The 15,654-nt window shown below is 46.7% G+C and overlaps 1 protein-coding gene across 1 annotated transcript in view; it reads left to right on the forward strand.

Moving 5' to 3' along the window:
• The window catches only part of CD81 (CD81 molecule), a gene marked incomplete at its 5' end in the record, with an annotated part of 33,087 nt that extends 19,071 nt beyond the window's left edge, over nucleotides 1–14,016 (forward strand). Inside the window, 6 exons of the mRNA XM_083863472.1 lie at nucleotides 3,114–3,211; nucleotides 6,067–6,141; nucleotides 8,791–8,898; nucleotides 9,472–9,567; nucleotides 9,912–10,001; nucleotides 10,641–14,016. Of these exons, the coding sequence (XP_083719598.1) occupies nucleotides 3,114–3,211; nucleotides 6,067–6,141; nucleotides 8,791–8,898; nucleotides 9,472–9,567; nucleotides 9,912–10,001; nucleotides 10,641–10,703 (530 nt within the window). The 3' untranslated portion in view covers nucleotides 10,704–14,016. The remainder of the gene's footprint in view (nucleotides 1–3,113; nucleotides 3,212–6,066; nucleotides 6,142–8,790; nucleotides 8,899–9,471; nucleotides 9,568–9,911; nucleotides 10,002–10,640) is intronic.
• Between the last annotated feature and the right edge of the window lie 1,638 nt (nucleotides 14,017–15,654).

Here is a 15,654-nt window from a genome sequence, read left to right on the forward strand (position 1 = left end):
TCTGCACAGCCTGCCTGGGGTGGGAGTTCAGCAGGTCAGGATTGGTTTTGTTTTTTTGAAGCTGCCAGAAATCCCAGCAAGAAGCAAGTACAGAGGTCACTGGAAAACTTCTCTAAAACAGCACATGTCTGTGTTTCCTCCTAGTCTCGCCCCATCAGTCGAGGGTCTCACTGGGCTTTCATTTCTGGGTTTTCAGAGCAACACTTTCCTAGCCACCAGTGGGTCCTGTGTTTTCCTGACGATCTCAATATCAGAAAAACATCTTTTACAGTGAGAGCAATCATTCACTGGAAAAACCTCCCCAGGGACACAATAGGTCCTTATCACTGCAGGTTTTCAAGATACAATTGGGCAGGTTTCTGCATAGTCTCTCCTAAGATTCCCAGTCTTATGAAAGGTTGGACCAGGTGATCATTTCAGGTCCCTTCAACTTGGGCTGCTCTATGACTGTGATCTCCTGGCAATATTTGTTCAGCTCAGAAGATGCCTTCAATGTTTATTTTGGAACAACTGAGAATAAAACCTTCTGTCTGGTGAAGACCTGGTTGTTGGGGTTGCAACATCATGCTGCTTGGTCTTCAAATGTGCTGCATCTGCCTGTTACCCATATATTGGGGTGGTTAGCATGAATAGTGGCTTGTCAGATGGGGAAATGACTTGCCCCTAGCACAGCTTTGTCTTGTCTCTGTTCTAATGAGAGAAGTCAGAAACTGCTGTACTCAGGGATGAGAAAAGTTGATTTTCTGACTTGTGATGACTTGTCAGTTGAACTACCCAGTGCTTAAAATAGAGAAGTCTGCCTTGGTTTTGGTTGAAAAGCCATGCCAGCAGCTTCACTGGTACAAGCTAGAGTGGCAAAGGCTGGTTCTTGGGCATTAGCAGCTTCTGGTGACAGTGAGCAGACTGCTTTTTGGGACACCACTACTGGTATGTTGTTCTTTGTGAGACAGCAGTTATGCAGCGTCTGACAGTCTCCATCAGTCTCTCTGGGGTTTGGCAGCTGTCCAGCAGACAGCCTTCATTGCACAGGGTTATTAATGCCTTCCCACCACCTCCAAGCCCTTTGGGGCCCCTCTGTCCTGCACACAGCCCAGCCCACTGTTTGCCATGCTATCTCCCTGCCCAGCTGCTCCACCTCAGGTTATCTCCAGCCACTGGGATAAAACCACCTTCTTCCACTTCAGGCAGCCTACAGAACTTAATCTGCTGGCCTGTCCTTTCCAAGAAACTCTCCTGGGAGGTTTCTTTTGCTTGTTTTTCCGTTCTCTGCACACCTTCACCTAAGGAGGTGTCTCATGCCCACTTGGGGATGTTTTTGCCTGTTGGATTCTCATGGCACCTGGGTGCTGCTGAAACCCTTTCAGAACACATCAGGAGGTGCAACTCACACCTCCAGCCCCCACCACTGACAGGGTTGTCGCAAGGATGTTGGTGTCTCCAGCCACAGCTCCCACCAGGATTTGTGAAGAGGGGCTTCCTGTGGGGTCAGCGTGCTCCATTGTGGCACTTCCCCTGCAGCTGGCTTCCTCCCTCCTGCACTGCCTAAAAATAGAGTGAGCACGGTGACTCTCACACCGGAGAGTCTCAGTGCCGGAGCCGCTGGGGCGGCGTTTCCGTCGCCGCCACTCGCCAGCTCAGCCCTTGCATCGGCACTTGGCTTTTGGCGTGCTGGTGAGTTTTGTGTCATAGAGGGAAGAAGTGGGAGCCAAAGCCCAGCCTTTCCCAAGTTTGAAGAATCTGTAAGGGAATGTTAAAAAAGTGGAGACCGTTATTGTGTATCTGGTGTTTTAGAGTTTACTTGACTTGACTCTGCTCTCAGTGCATGGCCTTTAGACTTTGCACTTCAATTATCAGAAGATTGTTTAAAAACTACAGAGATAAGAAAAACCTTAAACATTGCAAGCATGTACAAACAGTTTTAATCTTGAGCACTGTTTATATGTTAGGGCTCTTCCTAAAGGAGAGCTGGCAGTCTGATTAATAACTATAAAACACTTTCACTCAGAGCAGAAGAAAATATTTAATTTAAGGGATGTGTCTCCCAACCATGAGTAAGATTCACTGTGTTGGTATTACCTCTGAGATGCCCCATGTTCTTTTATCCTCAACGTGATTCTTTTTTTTTTTCTTCACTGTCCATTAGAAATAGTGGCTGCAGTCTTAACCTGATTTGTAATTTTTTTGCGTGTATCAAATTGCTTTTGAATGGGAAATGAAATTCACTTAGAGAGTAGTAAAACCACAGTACTTGAGAATATTAGTTAACGAAAAAATGCACTAAATATAAGAGATAAATCAGCAGAAAGCTGTGTCCAATTTAACTGAGCTGGTAGTGTTTGACTGAGTAATCACCATGGCTTCACCAGTCTCGTGGTTGGTGAGACCATGGTGATTACTCACGGCAGCAGACTTGAGCCTTGAGCTAAGCTCTTGTTTCCTGAATGAATAAACTTTTATTCCTCTGTTTTCTGAACCACTCCCCATGCCTCATTTCAAGCTTTGAACTAGTTATGGTGCAAGTTGCCTGTGCAAATTCAGTAAGTTAAAGTAAAAAATGTTGTATTCTCTGTGGAAGAACTTATAACAAAAAAAAGCACCAGATTTTAGGTGAAATGCTTAAGCAGTATTTCCCCTTGGTTTTGTGGTTCATCTGCCTTTAAAATATTAGCCAGATAAATATTTGTATGATGGTTAATATAAATAAACCATGTGCCTTATTGTTTATTTTACAAAATATGCTAACTAATCATTTTCATCTCTGCTTAAATATTTAAAACAGCATGCCAGAGGAACTCCATGCTACAGCTCTGAGGATGCTGTAGAGGTCTTGTCTTGCCTCCTACATCCTCTACCTAGTGCTACTCTCAGTGTTTCCTCTCATTTCGAAGGTGATAGGATTATTAAAGCTCCAGTGTTGGCAGCTTCAAACACTTTAAACCAAAATCATGTATGTTATGTCCTACTGTGTCTGCTGCCACCTCTACTCACACCTCCTCAGCCTTAATTCTGCACACCATAACTATCTGCCCCAGGAGCCAGAATGTCCAGCCAGGCATGAGGGTGGACAAAGCTGTGCAGTAACGCCTCTGTGTGCCTCTGGCTTTGCCTTGCAGGAATCTACATCCTGATCGCAGTCGGAGCTGTCATGATGTTCGTGGGATTCCTGGGATGCTACGGTGCTATTCAGGAGTCTCAGTGTCTTCTGGGAACGGTAAGAAACACAAAGCTTTGGAAGTCTCTTGGCACCCTGATTTCCCTGCTGGATGGCACATGGCTGTGCTTCCCTTGCTGGAGTCTTTTCCAACAAGCGGGGCTGGGGGGATATGTGAGCACAGAGGTGGGAACTAGGTGACCTTTGCAAGGAGCAAGGCAGTGCTCCAAAGCATCTCTGCCCAGCCTGTGGAGCTCTGGCTGAGCTGGCAGGTCCTGCCAGCAACGTCCTCCCCTGCAAGGTCCTGCCTGTGCCTGGCTGCAGGGCAGAAGGGATGACATCAGTAGGATTCTTAGAGACTCTTACTCTGTTATATGTGAACCCTCACTTTGCCTTTATCCCCCCACAGTCTTGCTGTCTTACCAAGCACCCACTAAACCCTCTTTCTTACCTGGTGTTTCCTGTAGTATCCCATTCTCACTCTGTTTCAAGGCTGCCTTAGCAATTCTGGTTCTTTTAAGGAATCATCTACTATTTTTATCTGTTTGGACAAGGAAATAGCAAAGACTTTCCATAATTTCTTAGTGAGAACATCTAGGTACATCCTGGAAAATCCATTACTGAAGTGCTACAGGCGTCCTTGATGTGAGGCAGCAGCTCAGGATTCCTGGCATAGGATGAGCTTTATTGGATAAACTGTAGCCACACCAAAAGCCTTTACCTTGGGAACAAGGAAGACCCATTTATTTAAAACAAGTTCTCACATGTGGTTCAGTTTAAACTTGATGCATAAAAAATAAAACTGGAAGGGTAAAACATAACCACTTTTTTTTTTAAATTCAAGTGACTTGCCAGCACTTGGCTTCATTGGGATGGAGAATTCTTGGTGGCAGTGTAGCAACTCATGGGTGTGGGCTCAGCTGGGACAGAGGGAAAGGGAGCTGCTTTCCCTCACTCTTGCAGATGACTTCACCTCTGGTTGCTGCTGATTCCCAACAATAAGGGGAAGCTTTTCCCCAGTGTTGATAAAGCGCTTCTGAATGTAGTGGATGGGAGCTCCAGTAGGAGTTTGCATTTCCTGGCTGCTGGGAATACAAGGAGCCTGCACACAAATCTGACAGGGCTTGTTGGAGCACAGTTTGGCAGCTTTGGGGTTTTTTGTTTTGTTAATGCAAGTGATTACAGACCCTGAACTGCCTCTCACTCCCTCCTGAAGTTAGAGGATTAGAAGGGCAGGTGGTACAACTTACCCGAGGTCTGACAGGGAAACCGGCTGCTCTGGCTGAAATTAGCAGCTCTAGCTGCTGTGCACTGCCTGTTTGCTCACACCTTGGCTTGCCAAGAAAAGTCTGGAGATGCCCCATGAGGATGCTTTCCGTTGGCCAAGGCTCCCACTGTGTTCCAAGGACATTTCCAGGCAGTGTCCTCAAGGTGTTTAGGGGAAGCAGCCATATTCCCTTTTTCTAGCTGAGGGAGTGACTCTGGGCTTACTGCAAAGGGGATAAGTACCAAGAAGCTCCATGCTATTAAAATCCTGTGCCAAAGGTGACATGGAAGCTGAGCAGCAAGACCTAAGGAAGACAGGAGAGAGCCACTTGTCATGGAGCAGGCTCTGCTCCCTGGAAAGGGGCTGGGACACAGTCAGGCCAGGAACACCACTAGTTCCCATAGCATCAAGCTGCATCTCCTGGTGTTCTGCAGCCAGCTTACAAAAGAACTGAATCTGCAGGAAGTTGTCCCTCCAAATCTGGGAGGGTAACCACTGCAAGAGTGAGCCCTAGTGCTTAACCAGACTTGCAGTGGCATTGCACCAACAGTTTAGGGTGATGTGAGTCCTTGAGGGAGATGTGAGACCTAGTCCTTCAAAGATGTTCCTACAAAATTAGGGATAGATAGATGATCACATAGGAGTTGATTGTTCAGGAACTGGACAAGGATGTTGGAAGTCCTTTCCTGCTGTCAGGTTAATAGTCTTGTTTCCATTTTGCTGATAACCCTTTTGCATGTGAGAGCCAGGTCATGGCATCATTCTGGAAACTCCTGTTTCCTCTGTTGTTGGAGAAAATGTCCTGAATGTGTTTTGAACAGAGACTGCTCAGGAGCCAGGGGCTGTTTTCCCACCCTGTGCTGTAATTTTGTCTTTCCTTGACTGCATTCACCTCTTTTGCTTCTTGACTTCCATGGCAACTTCTCCCACTTTGGGGCCTTTCCCAGGAAGAAGTCACTGAGTGATGTTGTCACAGAGGTGATGTTGGCTGCACATGGAGCATTCCTCTCAGTGCCTTCTCATGTGACTCTGATGTATGAGTGTACAGCTTCCCGCTCCCAGTCCAACTGACCAACCATCACAACATGTTCCCGGGATCTGAACAAAAAGGGGGGATGGCAGGGAGGACTGCTGGAATTGCACAAACAGGGTGGGACTGTGGGAAAACGTCAGTGTTAGTATTTATGCAAAAAACTGCAGTAGCCTTGCAGGGCTGTGGATGCCGGAGAGCTGGCCATAAATCACACCCTGACACCCCCAGCTCCTCAGCAGCTGAAACGTGCTTTTAACCCTGCACTGGCAATCCCAGTCCTCAGAGCATTTGTGGCAGAGCAGAAGCCTTGTCTGGATGGTCCTGCAGGTGCATGAAGCAGAGCAATGTCTTTTGTGGTACATAGGGCGTCTCCATCCCTGCCCGTCCCTTTGTGGGAAAGGTTTTGCTAATCCCTGCTCAACAATCTGGACATGGGGTGGTGTATGATGAGTTACAGGAAAATGTGTTTGGGCTCAGTGCATGTATGAGAGAGAAAATGGTTTGAAGTCAGATGACACCTTGCTCTGATTTGTCAGTGGAAGTGCTGCTCCACACCTCTCCCCACCTAGCTGTTCCAAATCTGTTAAGGATCCCTCTCTTGATTTGTCTTTGCAGTTCTTCACTTGCCTGGTGATCCTGTTTGCCTGTGAAGTTGCGGCTGGAATTTGGGGTTTCGTCAACAAAGATCAAGTAAGACTCTAAAACCTGTGTTTGTGGGACTGGGAGCCTAGGGCAGAACCACAGCAGATCCCAGCATGAGCTGTTTTGCTCACAAACTGCTCCAGACTGAGTAAGGGGGGCTTGGATTAGCTGTGTGACCTGGGCAGGCCACCTCATTCCTCTTGGCCAGGCTGATGAACTTTAAATGCGAGCACTTGACGGTAGCAGCTGCCCCTTAGGGTATGTAGAGCGATGTCTCGAATAAAAATAGCCTGTCTCACTTGGGTCTCCTCCGTGCTGCCATGCTGTCAGTCACTGAGGGAGCCGATTCATGCATGAAGTTGTGAAGGAAAGCCATCTGCACGTCCTCAGTGCCAGGGAACAGAGAGTGAGCCCAGCCGAGTAGTGCCAAAGGGCGGGAATACCATCCAGGGAGAGCCTGCATTAACGGGATTGCTTGGTGCTTCCTGCTCTTCTCCAGTATCATATAACCTGCTTCAGGCCATTTGTCTGCCGGCACTGGGCTTGCTGTGATCCATATGCTATGCACACATGTGGGGTACAAGTCCTGTATCTGTCCCAGGTACCCTGCTAGGGACTGCTCAGATGAGGTTTCCTGGCTGAGGAGCTGAACTGAAGGGTAGAACTGAAAACTGCAGCTTTTCACCTTCTGTTTCTGCTCACCTTCCCCTCCCTACAGTCACATGTGCTCACACATACACAGGTGCATGAATTGCAGAATTGCCCGTGTATGGGAACCATGGCTGTGCTGCAGCAAGCAGCGAGCTGGGTGCTGATCACTGGGCCTCAGGGGTTTGGAAGGAGAGAAGGGGACTGCTTGTGCTCAAAGCCAAGGTTAGACTCTCTGGCAGAGTAGGAAATGTGTTTACTTTCTTAAGAGACATAAGCCAGCTGTGTCAGTAGGTGCTGGCCTGCTCAGCTTTCTCATGCATGTGGGCAGTGGCTCACAGGCTCGGCCCGAATGGAACACCCTTGTAGTCATTCAGGGGGGGAGAACAACTTCACCAGAATAAACTCTTCTGTGGCTAAACATAATAATATGCAGGCAGGGTGCTGTTTCCTAGCAACTTTAGGGAACTAATTAACCTTTGCAGAGGGGCTGTGCCTCCTGCAGATGTTAGTTTGTGAATCATGAAGAGTCCAAGACATGCAACTGCAACCGACAGCAAAAAACAAATGAAAGCTTAGTAAGGAGGGACCCCACGGCTGTTGTGTCCCATCCTGGGGAGAAAGCACTTGGCCACTAGAGCACAGAGCTGAGAAATGCAGGATTTCGCAATACAGAAGTGATGACCTCAGCCCCTAAAATGAATTTTGCAGTTCAAAATGAAGGGTGGCAGTCTGTTGGCATCAGCTAGTTTTGCAGCCTTGATGATGAATGGGCTATTTTGAAGTTCCTGCTCACAAGGCAGGCTTGCTTCTCCCTGCCTTGATAGGGAGCAGCACAGGCTGGGAGGGAAGCACTGCATGATCCCAGCCACTGAGAGATGCTTCCAGAAGGGACACTTTTTCACAAAGATGAAGGCAGTCTCTCCCTCAACCTGCCTTCTTGCAGATGCTGTAGATTCAGAATGGGGAGGCAATAAATAGGATTCTTTAAAAAAAATTATTTTTATATACCAGAATGAAATGGTTTGGTTGGAGAATATCATCCTCCAAAGCAAACTTAAAATTTTGAGTAGTGATGAAGAAGTTCTGGGATAATTGATTGAAATCACCCATCATCTTGCCACAGTTTCTTTTTTCGTATGCTAATCCAGGCTGTGCTGCCAAGAGCAGATGTTCTAGAAAGCATTTTCCCTTTCTTGGTTTAATGTTTTTCTTTTGCTTCTCTTGCATGGCCTTCTTTCATCTCTCTCTCTCAAATTATTGAAGGGTGTTAGAGGAGAAGTCACAAGGCCAGTTCCCCTAAAAGTTAGGAGATTTTTGCACTGTGGAGCAGGCCCTCATGGTGGCAGTTCACCAGCTAGGTGGCAGGGTTAGAGTATGGATAAGGTGTCTCACATAATCATTTACAGGACAGCAATGTCCATAGGGATCCAGCCAGGATTTTAAATCCTTATAAATGCACCTAAGCTTCCTGACCCAAATGAGCTGTATCACGAGGCTTTAGTGTACAATCTCTCCCAAGTTCTTGCCATCCCCTCCAAGCCATTCAGTTAGCTGAGGTGCCCATATTTACAGAGAGCCTTGCCCATGTACCCCACCTCCTCCTGACTTTTCCAGTGTGTCCAGCCTCTGCAGCCTCAGTGGGAAATGTGTTGCCTGCTGTTTTGTCTGTGTGGTTCAGAATGAGCTGTGTCTGCATTCCTGAGCCCAGCAGCACATCCACATGGGCTGATGGCTATCTCAACTTGTGCCTCACCCTCCAGGCCTTGGCTGTCTTTACCTCCTAGACAAAGCCTGTGGAGCCCTTAGATAGTGTTGGCTGGAATCTGCTGGCTGGTGGATGGGGTTCTTAATATTTGTGAGAGCTGGAGGAGCTGGAGCCGTATGAGACAGGCCATTTTTCATGTGCAAACAAATGGAGTCCAAATGTATTCAAAAACTGCTCATCTTACTCCAAGTGCCATTAGAGGGAACTCGTCCTTCAGGCACATCTGCTGGATGGATTTCCTCCTCCTGACTGAAAGGGAGTTTTTCCTGTGTCTTTCCTAGATAGCCAAAGATGTGAAGCAGTTCTACGATCAAGCGCTTCAACAAGCGCTTATGGGAGACTCAGATGCAAGCAATGCCAAAGCTGTAGTGAAGACCTTCCATGAAACGGTAAGCTGGTGGTGGCTGTGCTGGAGAATTAATAATGGAGGTCAGGCAAGTGGATGGGAAAAGCAGAATCTAGAGCATGATGATGCTATGTGCAGATCTTAGCCTATCAAGTTTGCTGTTCTTACATGTTAAGAAGCAGAGTTGTGCTCTCTTCAGTATTCTCTTCATCACACAGTGCTGGGAAGTCTGGACCAAATTCTGATTAACTTGCCTTTAATTTACCTCAGCACCCCTGATATAAGTAAAATTCAATGGAAGAAGACTGGAGCTCTGAGGAATTAATCTTGATATTTGGTCCATTTAGCAGGAAACAAAATCCCTGGAGAGAGTTGAGTTCACTCTCCTCCAGCATATCTATGCCAGATCTGTCTGGGACTATTGTAGGAAGTAGCTGAATTGCACAGAAAGAAAAAAGTTTGGTGACTTATTCCCCACCCTTGTTTCCTCCTCCAAGATGCCTCCTCAGTCTTGGGTGGCTTCCAGAATGTGTAATGGTGGGGAAAGCATTGCATAAGTATTTGCTGTCTGCTAATGTTGGCTTTCCATTGTTACATTTTTCTTCTCTCTATGTAGCTGGACTGCTGTGGTTCTGATATGGTAACAGCGACTTTCACTCCTGTGTGGAGGGATGACCTCTGCCGAAAGGACGCCTTGAAAAACCTTTTTGAGGTAGGCACAGCTGCTCTTCAGTTAGCACAGCTGCTTCAGGAAACCTTGGCTGCCAAGGGAATTTGGGGATTTATTGAGAAATAAAGGATAGAGATTTTTATCTCCTCTCTATTTCCCCATTTGGGGATGGCATAGAAAGATGTTAAAGGTTCCGATTTGATTCTTCTTTTGCTGTTCCTGCTTGAGGGGACTGACAGGTGCAGAGGGGTGAAGTCTGGTTGGAAGTCCTGGGGCCATGCCTGGGGACATAAGTGGGACCACTGGGAAGCTGACCTGTCTTTCTCGGTGCAGGGGATGGGTGAGGGGAAAGCAGGCTGTCTGACTGGTGTGCTTCTCTGCCTCAGAACTCAAACTGCCACAAAAAAATCGATGAGCTCTTCTCCGGGAAGCTCTACCTGATCGGTATCGCTGCCGTCGTGGTCGCTGTGATCATGGTAAGTGTGACAGCCTGGTGGGACAGGGAAAAGCCACCTTGGGGCAGCCTGGTCTCCCAGCTGGGCTGGATCTGTTCTCTCCTCTTGATGCCCCTGCAACTCCGGATGCAGCACCTGCCCTATGCACCACAGAGCTCTGGAACATGGCGAGGGTTTCATCATCACTCTGGGGAGTCGAGATGTTTAGGGGAGGCACCCTGGCAAGCTGCAAGCCCAGCCAAAAGGGCAGAGCACCACTGAAACCTCCTCCAAAACCACTTGTTCTACAGGCTGTCATGTTTTGTTGCTCTGGTCTGCAGTGGGGAGGGATATGCTTGCTTTACTATGTTGGGTTTGCTCCCTAGTGAGGGCTGGGTGCTGTGGGGGCGTAACATGGCATCTGTGCAAAGGCTGGGTTGTAGTGCTGGAGGGATCTTGAGGCATTTGCTGTGTACCTGGCAGCCAAAACGCTTGTCAGGTACCACCACTGCTGCCAGTGAGAGACGGGAGGACAGTGCCTTATCTGAAATTGGCCGATTCTACATGAAAAAACAGCAACAAATCCCTGCCCTTACCTCTGGCATGAGAGTGTTAATGTGGAGTGGGGGAGCTCCTGCATCGTACTGGTTGCCTCACTGGTGCCCCTGTGTCTCTCAACAGATCTTTGAGATGATCCTGAGCATGGTGCTGTGCTGTGGCATAAGGAACAGCTCCGTCTACTGAGCCGTGAGAGCCAGGCAGGGGAAGGGGGGAGCAAAGGCAGACGGCGCTAGAGGGGACCCCAAGTGCCACCGAGTGACCAGGAGACATTTCAACAACAGACAAAGAAAATTATGTATATAAATGCTTCCAATATTACCATACAGTACTTATCATTTTTATTTTGAAGTACTTTTTTTTTTTTTTTTTTTTTTTTTTTTTTTTTAATAAATAAAACTTTCCCGTATCTTTGTGGCTGAGTTAGTTACACATCAGTTTTGTGTGATGGGAAAGCTGCTGTAGCAGGAGATCAAGTCCTTCCTCCCCCTTCCCCACCCCCTGTAATTCAGAAGTAACATTGGTGGAAGATGTGCGGAGGAGAGGTGTGCAGCCTGGTCTCAGAAAACTTTGCCTTGGCTTTACCAACTTTTTCAATTGGATGCTGAAGCAGAATTTAGTATTTTTGTAAATTTGTACTCATCTTTTCCAACCATCACCCCAGCTCCCTGGTGTTTCCAAGCTGTTAGTAGGGAAGCCTGGCTGACTGTCCAAAGCCTGGGATAGAGGAAGGGAAAGGATACAGCCTCCATCGCCTGGGTGAAGTGTATCCCAGGGGAACACAGGCACACTGTTCCTCTCCAGCCTGTTTCCATTGGTAGGTCAGTCCTTAACAGAAGTCATGCTGGAACTTTTTTACTCTCTAACGAGTAAAAATGGGTTTTGGTTTTGTGATTTCTTTTTTTTTTTTTTCTTGAGGCTATAGCTTTATAAATTGGCTCAGTTCCATTGATTCATTGCATTAAAAGGTCAGTGGCTGGGGGTGAATTTTATTCTCAGTTTTTCAAATATAGCAAACTGAAAATTACATTACTTTTTTAATGTCCTTCAGTGTTTCATTATAGACATACGTTTCAAGGAGAATCTAGTTCTATGTCAAGTTTCCACTGTTAAGCTAATACTTACATAGAAATGATATTGGAAAAAGAAGAAAACATTAAAAAAAAGTCCTTGACTTTAGAAATCCTGCTTTTATGTACTGCAGGATGATGCTTGGGTGTTTCCAACCATATGCGTACATGCTTAAAATTTCATCTTTGCATGACTCTCTTGTTCAGTGAAAGTATTCTTAATTATAGCATATTGTCACACACTGTAATATTGCTGAGAAATTGTAATAATCTGATCATGGGAAAAAAAGGTTATTTTTAAGATCTTCCAGTTATATTAACAGCAGATTAGCTTATAAAATCAAGGTAATTTAGCATGTTAGATCGCACCAGTTGAAACACATTCTTGTGATCTGGTAACTTTGGTTATCACTTTGATGTCTGTGGCTTCTTTTATATGCCACTCTGTCACCATGTAGATAGAGGGGGAGAGTGACCCAGGAGCTATGTAATAAAATCAGAATGTCACTAAAAAGATGATCTATATGTATAGTTCTATAGATATATATTTTTAAGCAAAGCCTTTTCCTTAGCCGTACAGGCACTTGAGCTGGAAATTATAGTATCTCTCAGCTCTTTTGCCACCTTGAAGCAGGTAAGGGGAGGAGTTTAAATTAGTGATCACTTTCCCCACTTCAAGAGTATTTCTGTTTCTTAAAGTATTTCACTCTCCCCTTTTGTCACAACAAAGAGCTTCAGATCTGATAGGGAGGGAGATCTGTGATCATCAATCATTTTAAACTAGTACCTTGTCCACTGCACGTGGCTGTTACCACTACAGGATAGAAGATTCCTGCACTGGGGCAAATTGATCCATTCAGAAGTTTTTCTTCCCTTCTACTCTCCCCTTTCCTGTTCCTGCCTTTTAGTATATAGGGCCTTTAAAAAGTATATAGATAAATATATATAGATATATATATATATATATCAAGTTGTGCTGGGTAAAGAGGAGGAAGTGCTTCAACAGATCTTAATATTGAGAGGTTGGACAAACAAAGATTCAGCCTTAGAAATAGCCTTAAAGCAACACTGCCCTGAATGTCCATGTTGTGCACATTGAGAATGAGGTTTTGCAGTAGGTAACCCCTTCCCCTGCTCCCCAGCGTAGCTCCTTCAGGTCATCTACTCTGTTATGTGGCCATATGTATATGCATCATCCAAGCATGTGTGTTTACATCTGTGTGCATCAGGATTGTCAGCATACAGAATGGATGTGTAACTTGCCACCTTTTTTTGTTGACTGTTGGTAAATGTGTATAAATATGCCATTAAGCATTTCAGTTCTGTTTTCTTTTCCTTATACCGTATTTTTGATATTGTTCAGTATTCAGTTGATGCTGTGTACATAGCTGGAGCTCTGTTTGAAGACAAACTGGGTCTCAATGCAGGTCAGGTGCGTCCTCAGACATTGTACTCTAAGGGTTTGAGTTATCCCAGGCAGGAGCAATTGGGAGAAAGTGGTACTTGGAGAGGGAATCTGAGAGCTGGGAGAGGAGGAAGAGCAGGAAGTTTGCTCAGACTGTATCCCACAGGGATTGCAATTCACCCTCTAGCTCATTTCAGAGGTGGCTTGCCATTGTGGAGAGTTCCAAAGGCAGCTTCTTGGGCCATCTCCTGTTTTTTTGGCTGCTAAAGGAAAGGTGCTCAAGAAGGGGAACAGCTAGAGAAAAGAGTTGTGGGAGCAGGGAGAGAAGAATGTTTGAAGAGAGGGCAATGCTTCCTTTAGTTACCAGCTGAGTCCCCACACTTGATGGAATGGTCCTCAGCTGGAGGAGTCAGCCCTGGGAGAAGAGGGACACAGAGGAACCATCATGCTTAAGAACAATGAAGTAGTTGAGAAACCCTCTCTGAAAAAAACTTCCCACTTGGGTCTCCTGTGAAGCTGGACCTAAGTTAACACAAACTAGAAAGGGAGCTGTGAAGGGCTGAAGGGACTCACCCCATTGCAAGCCCTCAGGATCCAAAAGCCACAGGGCTCTTCTGCCAGTTGGTCAGTCCCAAAGGTGGCTGAGGTGAAGGGGGAAAACCCACTAGGCAGGACCTCTGCTCTGCCCCAGCACCTCTCCTGCATACCTGCACCTTTGTGTGGGCAACATGGAACCCTGTACTGCTCCTCTCCACACCCCAAGAAAAGGATGGAATTGCAGGCTATAAACATAAACCCCTCCCTCTCCATGGAAGCATCCCTCCTGGAGCTAGTGGCAGCTGAGAAAATGGCTGTGAGCTGAGGTGGGGATGAGGAGTGTCAGCTGTCCAGGTCTGAGTTCAAAGACCGCATGGAAAGGTCAAACAGAGCGGCTGACAGCTTAACTGAATGCTTGGGATTTTTTCATACTGTGGAGCATGCCACAAAGCAGTGTGTTTAACTTCTTTCTGCCTTTTTTTTTTTTTTTAAGAAATGAAACAAAAATCAATTTAATAAACATTTCTCATAGTGTGCATAGTGTGATGAACTGCTGCAATTTTACAACCAGTTAACCTTAACACCAGGATGCTTTGTGAACCAGGCTTCAACAGCATGGGATTTTACAGCCTCTGGGAGGGGGGCCTGCAGGCAGGTTGAGTATGCATCCAGACTGGTGCTGAGAGAAGGCAAAAAGGCTGCTTGCCAGAAGTGGTGGCTGCTGCAGTTGTGCCCCCTCTCAAGGGAAGGGAGGCACAGCTGTAGGGGGGCTAATGTGGATTGCAAAAATATTGACTGTGCTGGAATTCGTTGGGGGGGAGTGGAAGGGGCAGCAGTCCTGCGCACACTCGAGGGGCTCCTCCTAAAGTGACCAAAAATGGCCCAAAATGCCTGTGCTGCCATCTGGACAGGGACTGGGCTGGTCTGCTTTCTGTGGATGGTCTGGTAATGCCACCGTTGCTGCTGCCACCTGCCCCTCCGCACCATCAGGGGAAAGCCTGGCTGAGAGCGAGGTGGGAGGCCAGGTGCTGTGATCTCTCAGTTGCCTGCCTCCCTCTGTCCTGTTTTGGACTTCTCACTGTGTTTGAAGCAGGAATGTCCTGCGGTGGCTGCCATGCCCATGCTGGTACAGAGAGGGAGGGGATGGGGGAGTGAGGGAGAGCAAGGAGGGTGTAAAGAAAGGCAAGTCCTGCACCCAGCGGCTGTGCCGGTGCTGTGAGATCATGCCCATCTGTTGTTCTTTCACTTGTTTACCTGAATGTTAATGGAGTCGGACATAATGACTTCTGGAAAGAAAAAAAAAAGTGATATTTAAAAACAATAAACAAAAAAAATAAACAAAGCAATTCCCCCTTGTTAGTGGATTTTTAATGATATGTTGTCAGATCTTGTTTCTTTCCATCGCGTACTGATTGCTGCCACGTCTTCCAAGGGAACACGATTGTCTCATTCTTGTATTAAAGCAAAATTTGGGCTGCAGGGAAGACCGTCCTCAGCTGACCCTCTAGGTGGTTTCCCATGAATGTGATGCTCTTTGCTTCATGCCTTAAAATGTTTGGATTGTGACACTGCATCGTTGCTCCAGATGGGGATAAAATTATTCCAGCCTCTGGAGCTAGGATTAAGCTGATGTGAGTCACTGTCAGACCCAGGCTGACAGTTTGAGGGGGAGAAACAATAGTGGAGACTAACTGGCAAAGTACAGCATGTATTTGGCATCCAGGGTGTGTGCCTTGGGAATTCAGCCTGGAATTATAGCTGGGATCTTAAACCTTCTCCAGCTAAATGCCCTCTTTGTTTACGCTTCAGGTCTAAGTATGAGCATTGGTATGCTTGCAACGGATGAATATGATACTGGGAGAGGACTGGGTAAAACAGGCCCCTTTAAGGTTGTGTGGAGATATGGGTTATCCTTGAACACAGCAGTCCTGCCATGTCGGAGCATGTGAGGCCCCGTGGATAACCGACTGTGAGAGGAAGGGTGGATGGACTGCTTGCAGCTTGTTTGTGCTCATACTGCACAGACAACCCTGGCTTACGCTCCTCTTTAACATTTTTCTCCAGAGGTCTGAAGGACCTGGAAAGTCACTGGAGACCTTTACAGTGGAATTCCGCTGCCTAGGAA

The sequence above is a fragment of the Zosterops lateralis genome (assembly GCF_965231275.1).
Source record: "Zosterops lateralis genome assembly, chromosome: 6".
Taxonomy (NCBI): Eukaryota; Metazoa; Chordata; class Aves; order Passeriformes; family Zosteropidae; genus Zosterops; species Zosterops lateralis.